The following is a 13122-nucleotide window of genomic DNA, read 5'->3' as shown; positions in this document are numbered from 1 at the left end:
CACTTATGTCATTATTTATGTAATAATAATAGCTGTGTAGTAAGTTTCTGCAATACTCTCTTTAATCAACCTACGTTTTGTGTATCCAGATGCCTACACTCAACCCTTAAAAACAAAATGGAACCTAAAGATTTATCTCAGGTTATCTTACCTTGAGAATAATTACCATAACCTATCCCCCAGGTGGCCTTAAGGTATTTAATCATCAGGAGAAATAATTTGAGGATTAATCATCTGCTCCTAAATGTTCCAGTCATCCTGTGTGTGTTAGCTAATACCATATAATTTTCTATAATCCAAATAAGATCACGTGTTATTTAACCATTGTTTATATTAGTAATTGTCTTGAACCATATACCTATAACGGAGGAATCAAGACAACTTTCACAAAGGAATATCCTTCCTTCCTTAGGCTTTAGTAAGCCCCTTTATAATATTTATACTGTTGTAGGGGTATCGAGATATTAATGTTATCTAGCACTCAGGATGGAAGGAAACTCTAATGTGGTTTTCTTGTATAATATATCAGTTATATGATAGACAGTCTGGTGCTGGAGATGCCGTGTGGTGAGGAAGCTCAGAGAAGGACAGCTGGTGGGTCGCCATGCTCGCTGGCGTGAGCGAGGACCGCCAGGCAGGCGAGGAGAAGCGAGGGCTGCCAGGCAGCAGCGGAGGAGGAGGTGTTGCTTGTTCAAGAAGAATGGTCAGAATGAATTCTCAATGGAGACACAGAGCTTATATACCCAGCAGCAGCCGCCAGTCCTCTATGAATCATGTTGGGAAAACCCAGAAAGTTGCTGGTGACTAGTTTCGTTGCTAAGCAACCGTACCATCTGGGGACAGCTCTCGCTTGGTTGCGGGGCAACGGCACGTTGGAATGTGATGCGTAGTTGTAGGGGAGACGTCCACTACACTGTATATACTTGTCACACTTGCCAGATGCTTCTGGTGTCATTGTACAGGGGTACCTAGTGACAGCACTAGGATCCCGCTTCCTCTATCAAGGAATAAACAATTGAAATTGAATTGAAATTGACAACTTTCAAGAATTTTATTTATTTAATGACATGAAAAATACAACACTTTCCTTATTATTGAAATTATGGAAATTCACTGCCCACACAGCTTTGCATAATAGTACACAATGCATAACATAAAGTACATAGAATCTCAAAGCTAAAAAGCTTAGTTACCCCAGCTTATTTCACCTGATGATTTAAACACCTTAACGCTACCTTGAGGGGTTAGGTTATGTTAGGCTGGTTTATCTGAAGATGAAATAAGCTGGGGTTAATCTTCACGTGATTCCTATTAATTAAAATGTCATAGTATCCAATTCATTTTTTAGGATTATTAAAAGTTAAATTGGTTTTTAATAGTAGTGTTCTTCGTATCCAGTAATATTTTTTTAATTATTAGACAAACCACTCTTATAAGTTACAATAATACACTACAGTACAGTATATTGAAACCCCTGTTCACTTCATTATTGTGTAACAGATATGGACTATACTGCACCAACCAAACCATACATGACACTATTATATACATTAGCAAAACCTTTCATGTAATTACAGTATTTTTAAAGTACAGTGATTTAACATCTCCAAGTGATCAAGCATAAAAATTACATTAAATGGAAATTACAGATTGTTTAAAAATACAATACATCAGGTTGAGAATGAATCCCTGTCTAAATAATATTTTTAATAATAATAATTAACGGTTTATTGAGAAAGTTCAGCAGCCTGAAGGCTTTAAATTTACATTAGGCAAAAATTACTTATTACAAACAAAGACATCGGTTGGGTGGGTCGTTTAACAAAAGCTTTCATTACTAAAAGAAGGAACAATGAAATGAACAAATTATTATAGTTTACAGCTGATGGCCCGGGCTGGTCTCTTGCCATACTGTGTGAGGTTATGTTGGCTACGTGGTGTAGTGACTCGTCCGTAATTGTTGACGTGAAGGACCTCCATGATCATGGAGACACCAGGTGGTGTGGTGTTCACGTGGTGCAGTATCTCGTCTGTGGGTGCTGATATGAAGGACCTCACGTGGTCATGGGGACACTGGGTAGCGTGGGGTGGTGTCACAGAACCTCACTCTCTGCTGGGTGGTGTTGTGTTATCTCGTAGTCAGGTGTAAAGCCGACCCATTGTTGTTCCCAGGTTGGACTGATTAACACCTCCTGGTCAGAAGATGGTGGTCAGTTCCCAGGGGTGCTTATCTCACCGGTGCTGTCTAGTGCTGAATTCACTGGCTTAAACACTGTTCATCACTGTTCAACACTGATCCCACTTCTTTCCGAAACGAACTTATCACTTTTAATTATGTTGATATCCCGGTGGTGAGGATGGGTCGGGGAGAGGGACTTGAGGAATGGCCGAACATAGCCGAGGGGGGGGAAACTGCTCAGCAGGAGCAGCACCCGATAGGTCTTGACCCTCCGGTCGTCAAGGATGGATGGATGGATGGATGGATGTATGTATGTATGTATGTATGTGTGTGTGGGAGCACGCCATGTTATTTTTGTTAGACCATATGCGAGTATTCTATAACAAGTACTTCAGTTCATTTTTTCCCCTTCTTATATGTCCTCACATCAGTTTTTAGATCTAGGTGTTGTGGTGGTGGTCTGAGTGTCTGGATGCCAGTGTTGTGGTTGCTCTCATTTAGTACTCATCATAGGGGTAGTCAGCACTCCCTTGAGAATCTTCCAATGGTTCCTCATCATCATCGTACACACTTTCATCTTCAACTGTGGCCTCTTGGTACTGCTGATACTCGGCTACCAAGTCATTCATGTTGGACTCTGCCTCTGTGAACTCCATCTCATCCATGCCTTCCCCAGTATACCAGTGGAGAAAAGCCTTACGACGAAACATGGCGGTGAACTGCTCAGAGATACGCTGAAGTAAGGTTACAAACTCGATTAGTAAAGGTTCTCAAGGTACAGAAAATACTTAATGCTGATATAAATGTACTTATATTAGAAATGCATATTTTGGGAAGGGTTAACTGCAGGATGGAGAGCAGGAAATATCATCCGGGAAAGGAATGTAATTTGTCTAAGCAGAGGAAGCAATGGCTAACAATATAGAGAAAAGTGATAACCCAATCTAACCTTATATAGCTCCTGAATGGCAGTAGAGTTCCCAATAAATGTGCCTGACATTTTCAAGCCACGGGGAGGTATGTCACACACAGCAGTCTTCACGTTGTTGGGTATCCACTCAACAAAATGTGAGGTATTCTTGTTCTGCATTTTAAGCATTTGTTCATCTACTTCTTTCATGGACATGCGGCCACGGAACACCGCAGCTACAGTGAGGTAACGTCCGTTTCCTGGGTTACATGCAACCATCATATTCTTGGCATCAAACATCTGTGTGGTAAGCTCAGGAACGGACAACGCTTGGAATCCTTGGTTGCTGCAGACAAGAGTAAATTTTAGTATTGTGTTGTCCAATAAACTTTTGCACACTATAAATCACACCAAAATCCAAAGGACACAGTATAAATACAGTATGCTTTCTCCAGGACATGTAACAGTGAGGTAATGACAGCTATCTGCACCATGACAACTGTTCCTCACTCATGACTTAACCAAAAAAAAAATCATCTTTACATGCAATATTGAACCTTATACACACAAACCAATTCAATAAATAACGTGTCATATCAAATAAATTATGCAGACATATACTTTTAGTTATTATTTACAAGACAGGGGCAAAGAGTTTAAAGTTATGGGTATATTGCCAGCCTAACAGTACAGTACAGTTGGTGGTCACGGTACACACCTTCGGGAAGTGAGCGGTGCAAAGCCCGTCATGAAGAAATGAAGACGAGGAAACGGCACCATGTTGACCGCCAGCTTCCTTAAATCAGCATTCAGTTGGCCGGGGAATCTCAAGCAAGTGGTGATACCTGAGACAGTGAGTGACACTAGGTGGTTAAGGTCACCATATGTTGGGGTGGCCAGCTTTAGCGTTCTGAAGCAGATGTCATAGAGCGCCTCGTTGTCAATACAGTACGTCTCGTCTGTGTTCTCAACAAGTTGGTGCACAGAGAGCGTGGCATTGTACGGCTCCACCACTGTATCAGACACCTGAAAAGACAGTTATCATTGGTGACTTTCTCTCTTAAAAGCCTCAACAGCCTGCGAAAAATGTGCCATCAGTAAATCTACAAACAAACCGACAGAACATTTCAATTATCTCGTCTTCTAAAATATAATCAAGTTGTTTGCCAAACAGTTGATAAGACATTACTGCACAACTTATTTTAATATATTTGTTATGACAATAATAAACGGCAAGATACTGTATTTAAAAAAAATACAATGGTAGTAATTAAAATATAAGTTTATATGACCACATCTAGAAATTACTTAAGATGAAATGTATGTCAATATACAGTATACTGTACTGCTGTCTGTGCCACGGTAAACAGAGGCTCACCTTGGGGCTCGGCATGACAGAGAATGTGTTCATGATCCTATCTGGATACTCTTCCCTAATTTTGGAGATAAGTAAGGTGCCCATGCCTGAGCCTGTTCCACCTCCCAGAGAGTGTTTCAGTTGGAAGCCCTGTAAACAGTCGCAGTCCTCTGCTTCTTGTCTCACGATGTCAATAACAGAATCCACCAGCTCAGCGCCCTCAGTGTAGTGACCCTTCGCCCAGTTGTTGCCAGCACCACTCTGACCTGAGCAACACAGGTTACCTTCTATATAACTCTGTATCCGTCAATTGTAGAAGTGAGTTTAATTTTGTGATACCCATTTTTAACTCAATCTTAGAGATGTGGTGGACCTCTAATAACTCCAACAGAATCACTTAGTGTAAATAACAACACAATTAAACTAAACAAGGAAGCATTAGTTGAGGAAGAACTATACGTTTCTTATCCTGTGGCTCAAACAATTTTTCACCATATTCTGAAGTCAAGGTAAAGGCGATCATTGTAATCTAATCTTTATCACAAACTTATGGACGTTACAATCTGCCCTTACAAAATATACATATTCGGCCAAGATAACAGAGCGGCTTCGTCACTTACCAAAAACACAGTTGGAAGGCTTGAAAAACTTGCCGTAGGTTGACGTTCTTATAGAGTCGAGGGTGCCAGGTTCCAGATCAACTAGGACGGCGCGCGGTACATACTTCCCATCTGAGATTAAAGAATGTTTACTCGCCCTTGTAACATTAAGGACTTCACAAGATGAAAAGTCATTAAAGTCGAAAAGTCAATTAACATTCTACAATACATCTACAAATTTAGTACTCTCAACTTATACTGAATATCCAATGTACAACTTATAGCCTAAACCACATAGTGAGCAACTCGTTACATTCTGTACCCCTGGTGTGTGTGACATACTAAAGAGGCACGTCTATCAGCTAACATATGGAAAAATTATTCCATGCATTAGTCAATCCTTCCCTGTCTCTACCTAACCTAACCTATTTATAGCCTTGGTTTACCTACTGGGTCAGGAGGTACACGAATATACAGATTGAACTTGTGATGATCATAGGTGGTACAGTGCTAGACTCTCTATGTTATTATTGTTTTTAATTACGGCATCTGAAGAGAAATGTCAACCACCATGGACTGTAACACCAGATCTGTGCTTGGTGATCAATTCTCTATTTCCCCCCAACAGTCTGTAACACATACACTATGTTCTCACAAAAACTTTTATCTTTTATAGCTATACTTTTCTATCTTTAATTTATTCTCACCATTTCATTTTATATTAGGTTTTATAAAAGACTGGAGGAGAAAGGTAAGGTGTGTGAGGAAGTGAATCATCAACGCTGTGAGAGTAAGGTGATGTGCTGGAGAGAGAGGCGCACACGCCTCTATAAACTGTGAGTTGCAGATAAATGGTGACACACAGGGGTACAACTCAACACCAGGCCGTGAACACAGTGATGTACTAGACGATCTTAAGGCTGTGGGCATATTGCAGTGATGCTTGGAAAATACTGATGATGAAACATAACAGGACAGATAGTGCGGGGAAAAACAGGGTTAGCAGTAGGAACCTAGAGAGGTGTAAAAGGGTGAAATAAAGAAGAAATTATTAAATATTAGAGAATAAAAAAATTAAAAGAAAATATGCATGATGATGGTAACTGTGGTCAACAAGTGTCAAGTAATAGCGAAGTCGAAAGGGGGGAAAGAACATGGGTGAATTGAGTACTTTGCCCTTCGTTGTAGTAGACATTGATTCTCTCCAGCTGAAGTTCGTGTGATCCATGATACTGGCCTTGAGGATCGATGCCATGCTCGTCACTGATCACCTCCCAGAACTGTACAAACACACCTATAGTTTAACAGGTGTGGAGGTGTGATGTGACCGAAGGGAAGGATGAGTGGATGTAAGGTGTGAGTGTGTGAGTATAAGGAGTGGCGAAATAATCAATACTCATCAGTTGATTCGGATATTAAACGACGCTGCATGCACGCCACGGTTACTGCTACATAACATGAAAACTAAAATGAATAATATTAATTTACCAATCCTAAGTAATCATATATAGAACTTCCGGTGCTACTATGGCGTGCGGTCTACAAGATATTTCAGTTAGGTTAGGTCAGGTTAGATTAGGTCAGGTTAGATTAGATTAGGTTAGACTAAAGATATCTTTGTAGAGCGCACGCTATAGTAGCACGGAACTTCCTCCCCCAAAAGTGGTTCAGTAATTGTCATCTCTGTTGTTACTTTAGTATTTACCCGTAACTAAGGAGGTGGTTAAGTGATGGTGTGTTGTGTGTGAGTGGCGTGTTGATGTACTGTAGAGGTGATGTTCATAGACGTACTGTACAAGAAATGTGGTGAGTAAGGAGGTATGGTGCATAGCGGTATAGTGAGTGCAGTGGTGGTTTTAGCGTGTATGGACTGGAGTTGTGTGGAGGTGTAGTGTATTGCAATAAGGTAATGTCAGTACAGTACAAGTATGTAGTATAGGAGAGGCAGGGTGTGGTGGTATTAATCCTAACAGTTCTACCATGTCAGGTGAAAGGCACATCCGTCGTGGTAAATACAACTTTGTCTTGGTTTTGGTCGTCGTCGGATATAAAAACTGGAAGTGAGGTACTCGGGGGTAAGTAGGTCGCAAGCGAATGGGAGGAGAAGGAGGGGGGGGGGCAGTACCGTGGTGGCAGTAATATGAACGACCTCTCCCGTCAATCAGCATGTTTACACTCTCATTGCTGACAAGAGTAACATTCATTCTCTCCCGTAACGTTACCTAGTTGTAATTGCAATACTGTACTTAGTAAACAATATAAATACACACCCTTTAATAATACTGTAATGGAAATTCTGGCAATACACTGTACATCGATTAATATTTACTGTACAACCTTGAATGACGTCGTTTTTGCGTTCTTAAACTTTGCTGTAGGCTAGTGACCCCCAACACACACACACATCGCAGAAGACTTGCAATTAAACTCCAAAAGTACATATGTCTATAAACGTTTGTATTTGTGAATGGTATCAAATATTTTCATTTGTGTGGGGGTGTTTGTGAATGTGGGTAATGGTTTGTGAGAGCAGACGTATATCGGCGTCAGGGTCGTGAGGCGACATACTGCTGGTGTACTCACAGAAGACAAACAACTCTACACCAAATCAATCAAATTATTCAAGGTGCAGCTCCAGCATATCAGTAACACTATATGTTACTTTAAATAGGACCTGTTGGTCATTGACGAACTACGCTAGACTTAATATAAACTAAAAAACTGTGATTGACGGTAACTAAGGGACGTAGTAAACACCGCACCCGCTGGTCAGGGACGTCCTTTTCCGATATTGACGTACAGTATGGATATTTGTGAGACCGAGTGGGTGATTGAGTGAGACTGCTGGATATCTGATTGGCTATTTGATAACTGGGAGGCTGCCTATATCCGAATAAATACTACCCAATTGATAGGCCTAATATGTTTGCTGTTTTAATTAATATAGTGCAAGTTATTAGAAATATTTTAATAATAATAACAATAATATATATTAAATATTATGTCCAACAATATCTTGTTAGAATTACGTAGGTGCAGATACATATAGTAAATATTTGTTACATCCATAATGGGACTACTTTAAGACGCCCTCCTTAGACCATGGAAGGGAGGGTGGCCGCACCCTCACAGATACAGTACAGTATATTTGAGTCATTTTGTTGTGGCGGTGGTGGTGTAGGTCTCACCATGACTACCACTTGCCTGCCTGCCGCACTGCACGACTCAACTGGGTCACACATTCCGCTCAGGACTACATAGGAAAATTCACTTTGTTGACGAGAATGTTCTGACGTTCTGCTACAGTACTTTCCACAACTGGGAAAGCAGGTCAACGAAGGAGGAAAATATTCAAGTACTTTAAAGTCAACGAACAAATGAAATGAGAATATGACTACCAACTAACAATAGGCGAATAACAAATGGCTTACACAATACTAAGTTTGATATTACCGGCAGACAAGTTTTCCTTCTGCAAGTTTAAATGAACCCTGATGAAATTCCACTGTAAATATTTATTAGGATACACCGCTTGTTATAGGATGAACATCATAATTTCTAATAATAGTTGTTCAATGTATGTACCTACTTAGAGCATGTGCTTAAAGACTTTAGTACAGCACTACAGCTGAAGCACAAAAGTATTATAAACAAAAGCAAAACTGGTGTCGTCAGGGCTTTATCAACTAAGGTCATAGGCTAGGAGTCTGATACGTACATTAGTAATCAATAAATAAAAATCAGGAGAATGCAATGAAAAAGGATGGCCCCTACAGCCTGTTATAAAGTTTTAAACCTGAGGGCCTGTTAACTATTCTCATTGTGAGAAAAATATAATGTTGACTTAGAACTATACATCACAATAAACAATTCTTGGAAGGCAACTGTTCGGTTTCCATCAACTACTGTACATTAATGCTCATACTGAGTTATTTTTTTCTTCCATCGAACTGATAAACTGCATCATGTGCTTTGAAGTGAAATTAATTTAACTAAATTTAGTCAGTACATTAAAGTATTGATGCCAGTGAGAAAAAACTCACGCTAGCGATATTGGAAAATTTTACCACGGCAATTGTGGTTTTCATACTGCCCAATCCCAGAGGTTGTGCTGTAATGATGTAAAATAAAAACATTTCCAGGAGTCCGGAGTGGCATGGCACCCTGGCAGTTGAGGGGCACCAACATCACATCAACACCACCCAGAATGACACAAGTTCCCTGTTGTAACTCGTGGTGGTTTACAGGTCATGTTGCCCTGTGTGCGTGTCATTGTTGATAACCTAGACTGCCATTAACTTAAAGAATCAACTCTGTAATGTTACCGAAAGACCCATACACCATTAAAACTGTTCACATAACTTAGTCGAGTCTTCAAGTTCATCAAGACCCTCAATTACTATTATTTTTATGCATAGACAAGTGTATAAAAGAACAGAAACCAGGTAATAATTCAAAATGTTAAACTCTACAGCGTGACTGCCAGCCCCGTTCACGCTCCACGGCAATATTCGATGAATCATATAAAATAAAGGTTGTCATTGTGAATAACTGTATTGGTAATACTCATCGTGTACGAGCTCCGGTTTATTGATTTATCAGCATTCAAATCACTGTGTCGTGAGGTAATAGTTTCCTAACAACAATGTCAAGGTGGCAGCTGAGTGTTTCCCAGTAAATTAAAGTAAACCTTGGCCTGGAGGTCTGCGGTTCCGGGAATAATATCCGCTACGATGTTTTTGAAGTTAAATAAATTTTCACCGGACAGCCGATTCAAGTGCAGATTAAAACGATGTCCTTGAGATGACATGAAACGCAAATCACCGTTCGATAATACTCCTGTAGATGTAAATTCTTCAACATGACAGTGACTTCCAGCCGCCATGCCTGGTAATCCTGCCTTCAGTGTCAGCGGCCCGTCATAGTTCAGGACGCGGATTATTGCTTATATTTCATTAACTATCTATCAACTTGTGTTTCTTGTGTACAGATATTCAACACAGCGTAAGAGCAGGTGTGTGTGTGATCTACAACATATGTGGTCATGACTGGACTTGATTATACAGTAGTAGCCCAGAAACATTTACTAAGCAGTTGTGACTATGACCACTATACTCCCATGGGGGAAATGCGAGACTCATATTTAGTGTATAACGATACCTTATATTTGTTAGGGTCACTTAGTCTGGGGCATTTACAACTCCTTAAATCCTTCATGGAATAGTAACAAATAACAATGGAAAGTCTAACATTATCACGTTTTATCACTTTCCAAGAACCAGTCATGAGTCACCACATCACGTGAAATTAATCTGGCCAAAGGGTGTGAAGAGTGAGTGGATTGACACAAACAACAGTACGTACCTCTATATCCCTGGCTCTGCTCTCGGCGGCTGATAAAAACACTTGAAACTGGTGAGTGGGCTTTAATACTGTATCATTTTTACTCTTATCAATGACAAAATGATATTCAAACTACGAGATAGGCGGGAACTCGATTGGGTATTGGCTTCTCACTTTTGGACCCGTCAGAATTTATATTTACACTCACAGTGACCGTGGTTATTTTTATACTGGCAATCCTAATTAAATTTGATGAACTTTCCACAAAACTTCCACGCAAAATGTCGCTGTTCAGTATCAGTGCTTTAAGAATAAGTAAAACACCATCCGGATATAATCATTAAAGTCGGCATAAAAATATAAAGTTCACAAAAAATATTTATTAAGAAGAGACAAGGAGGGAGAAAGAGGGTAGGTTCCTCTCCTCTGGCTGATAAAGACTGGTCTCTGGGTCTGAAATTTTGTATAAAATATATCGATAAATATGAACCCAATTTCTTTTTTGGGTGGTCATAAACATGATTCAAGCACCTCCCACTGTACTTCACATATTTCAAGTAATCAATGAGCGTCACCTGGTTGTTGACCCAGTACTGCACTTTATTGTATATCCTCTTTGAGCTTTCAGTAAATATTGGTATTCTGTACTATTAGAATAATTTGAGTACAGTTTTCACATTTATCCTCATGCGCGAGTGTCTGTTGTGCAAGGCTTTGGATCAGTTGACCAAGCGTCCCAGTGATAAAAAAAAATAACAAATACAAATGTGAATGATCCTTGTTAACTTGCATATTTCACGCTGTAGTGTTTGACGAGCTCATTGACTTGAGCTCGTTTTGTTTCACGTAGGATGGTTAAAAGAAAAATAAATACAAAGTCCTGACAATAATAACTAAGAAATGTTATTAGTTTCTGGTGCGTGTTAGTGCCAATACATACAAGACACAAAATAACTCAAGGTTCAATTTAGGATACCCGGGTTTTAAATCACATTATACAGATGAATCACCTAAGATTCCCCACCAGGTCATTTCACCTCAAAATTAATAACGCTACCTGAGGAGAGGGAGGGAGATGTAGGTGTATTTAACGTTAGGGTGGTTAATATTATGGTGAAATAAGTTTAGGGTTAATCTTCATTAAGGTTCCAAATACCTTCTAACACAACACATTCGCCCATTCCTTCAAACCTTATAATAAACTGTTGTTTCAATCTCACACGCATAACACCCTTTACGGTTTTACCTGAAGCAAACACTCGGTCTTCCATAGCATTTTGTTGCATATTCCTATGTGAGGTATGTATACCTTCTGATAATTATGTAAGTAACTATTCGAGGCTAATGGTTAAATCTGCGGCAAAGATGTATAAAATATCGTGCAAATAGTTCCATCTTGTAGGGGTGGAGCACGGCCAGGGTAGTGGTGATAACAGGGGTCGTCCACCTGGTTCCATGACACAACCCCAACGGGGTTGTAATTTGTCAACACTAACCTAACCTAAACATAAGTGTTTTATTTTATATTTTATATATGAGACTGGGGTCTTGTCCGTTGGGGCTTTATCCGGTCACCGTCCACCTTGGCCTCCGCCCTTGATGAAACAGAAGACCTTATGTGGTACTGACTTACGTTGAGTGGCGAAGAGAATAAAATTGATGTTATAATATATTATTACACTTCATCAACTAAGGTCTTTAAGAACGTATTCTAGATAAGTACAGCACAGCACACGACATTAACAATTTAAATTAAGATATTACGGATATTAAAGTTAAGATTAAATGGATATCAATCCACTGTGAATTGTAAATAAGTGAAGGTAATGTACAAACGCTGGGACAGTATGGCTCTGACTTTCCCTTCGTACCTCACATGGAGTTCTCGGACTGGTGATGGACAGCTTGACACCCGACATCATAGATAAACGATTCTCAGTGTCCAAAACAAGTTCAGAAAACTGTCATGGCAAACTGTTTTGAAGTTGCAATAACCTGTCAAGAAGCGTTGGGACGGCACTGGGACTCATCCGGGAGTGAGCTCATTCAAGACCAAACTACTACTTGACCAACACTGGCGCAGATTCAGATATATTCTGAACCCACACCAGTCCATTGCCTAGTACTCGTCAACAGTATGTAACAGAGACGTGACCGACCACCCAAGCTGCTAACGAGTCGATCAGTGACGAATAGGATATGATAAAGTGACAAGCAATACGGAAGCGCGTAACGTTACCTTTGAGCCAATTTGGTTGCCACATTGCCCGGCCTGGAGGTGGACGATCTCACGCATGCTGGAGCACTGCTGGATGGTGACCGAGCTCGTCAACTACAGTGGTGTATGTGTCGGGTCGGGCGCCTGGCCACGGCCACGCCACGCTACCTTCCCAACACTGTTGCCAATAATCACGTAGTTTAATCTATATTATATTTGAGGTCTTCTCTTTAAATCATGATAGACATATATGCACACAAATGACCGAAAGCCCAAATATTGAAAACAAATTAACAAATAATCAACTTCGCTAACCAAGAGAAATTCTTATCATAAAGTGTAAATATCAAGATTTAAAGAACAGTACAGTAAACCGCAGTCACTTCTGGGATGTATCCTTCCTTTCACTTAAACAATCACAAAAATACCCTTCATGTGCTAGACCGCGAACCCTTGTTCCAAGAACACCTTTCTACACTTAGTTATATTGGCTCATCGACGGAGAAACACTGGGCA

The 13122-nt window shown here is 40.1% G+C and overlaps 1 protein-coding gene across 2 annotated transcripts; it reads right to left on the bottom strand.

Annotated features, from left to right (window-relative positions):
* Positions 1-2427: 2427 nt before the first annotated feature.
* On the bottom strand, positions 2428-12758 carry LOC121870675 (tubulin beta chain-like). 2 transcript variants are annotated; one of them, XM_042372605.1, is made up of 7 exons: positions 12628-12758; positions 6217-6325; positions 5067-5177; positions 4468-4712; positions 3808-4115; positions 3129-3435; positions 2429-2913 (listed from the first exon to the last, which is right to left on the bottom strand). In XM_042372605.1, exons 1-7 carry the CDS (start codon positions 12682-12684, stop codon positions 2677-2679), a joined length of 1374 nt encoding a protein of 457 aa, XP_042228539.1. In that variant the 5' UTR covers positions 12685-12758; the 3' UTR covers positions 2429-2676. The 2 variants fall into 2 exon arrangements, with proteins under 2 accessions (XP_042228540.1, XP_042228539.1); XM_042372606.1 differs by lacking the exon at positions 6217-6325 and having other exon boundaries at positions 2428-2913.
* Between the last annotated feature and the right edge of the window lie 364 nt (positions 12759-13122).

The sequence above is a fragment of the Homarus americanus genome, unplaced genomic scaffold, assembly GCF_018991925.1.
Source record: "Homarus americanus isolate GMGI-L3 unplaced genomic scaffold, GMGI_Hamer_2.0 scaffold56333, whole genome shotgun sequence".
Classification (NCBI taxonomy): Eukaryota; Metazoa; Arthropoda; class Malacostraca; order Decapoda; family Nephropidae; genus Homarus; species Homarus americanus.
The sequence above is the reverse complement of the archived record's forward strand: the minus strand, read 5'-3'. Positions and strand labels throughout refer to the sequence as shown.

Excerpts from the sequence above, each read along its gene's own strand:
- LOC121870675 (XM_042372605.1), bottom strand. The coding sequence starts at position 12,684 with ATGCGTGAGATCGTCCACCTCCAGGCCGGGCAATGTGGCAACCAAATT. Across the intron at positions 5,178-6,216 it reads CTACTACAACGAAGGGCAAA|ATGGGAAGTATGTACCGCGC; the intron begins GTACTCAATTCA and ends CTTTAATCTCAG. Across the intron at positions 4,713-5,066 it reads GCCTTCCAACTGTGTTTTTG|GTCAGAGTGGTGCTGGCAAC; the intron begins GTAAGTGACGAA and ends TGTGTTGCTCAG.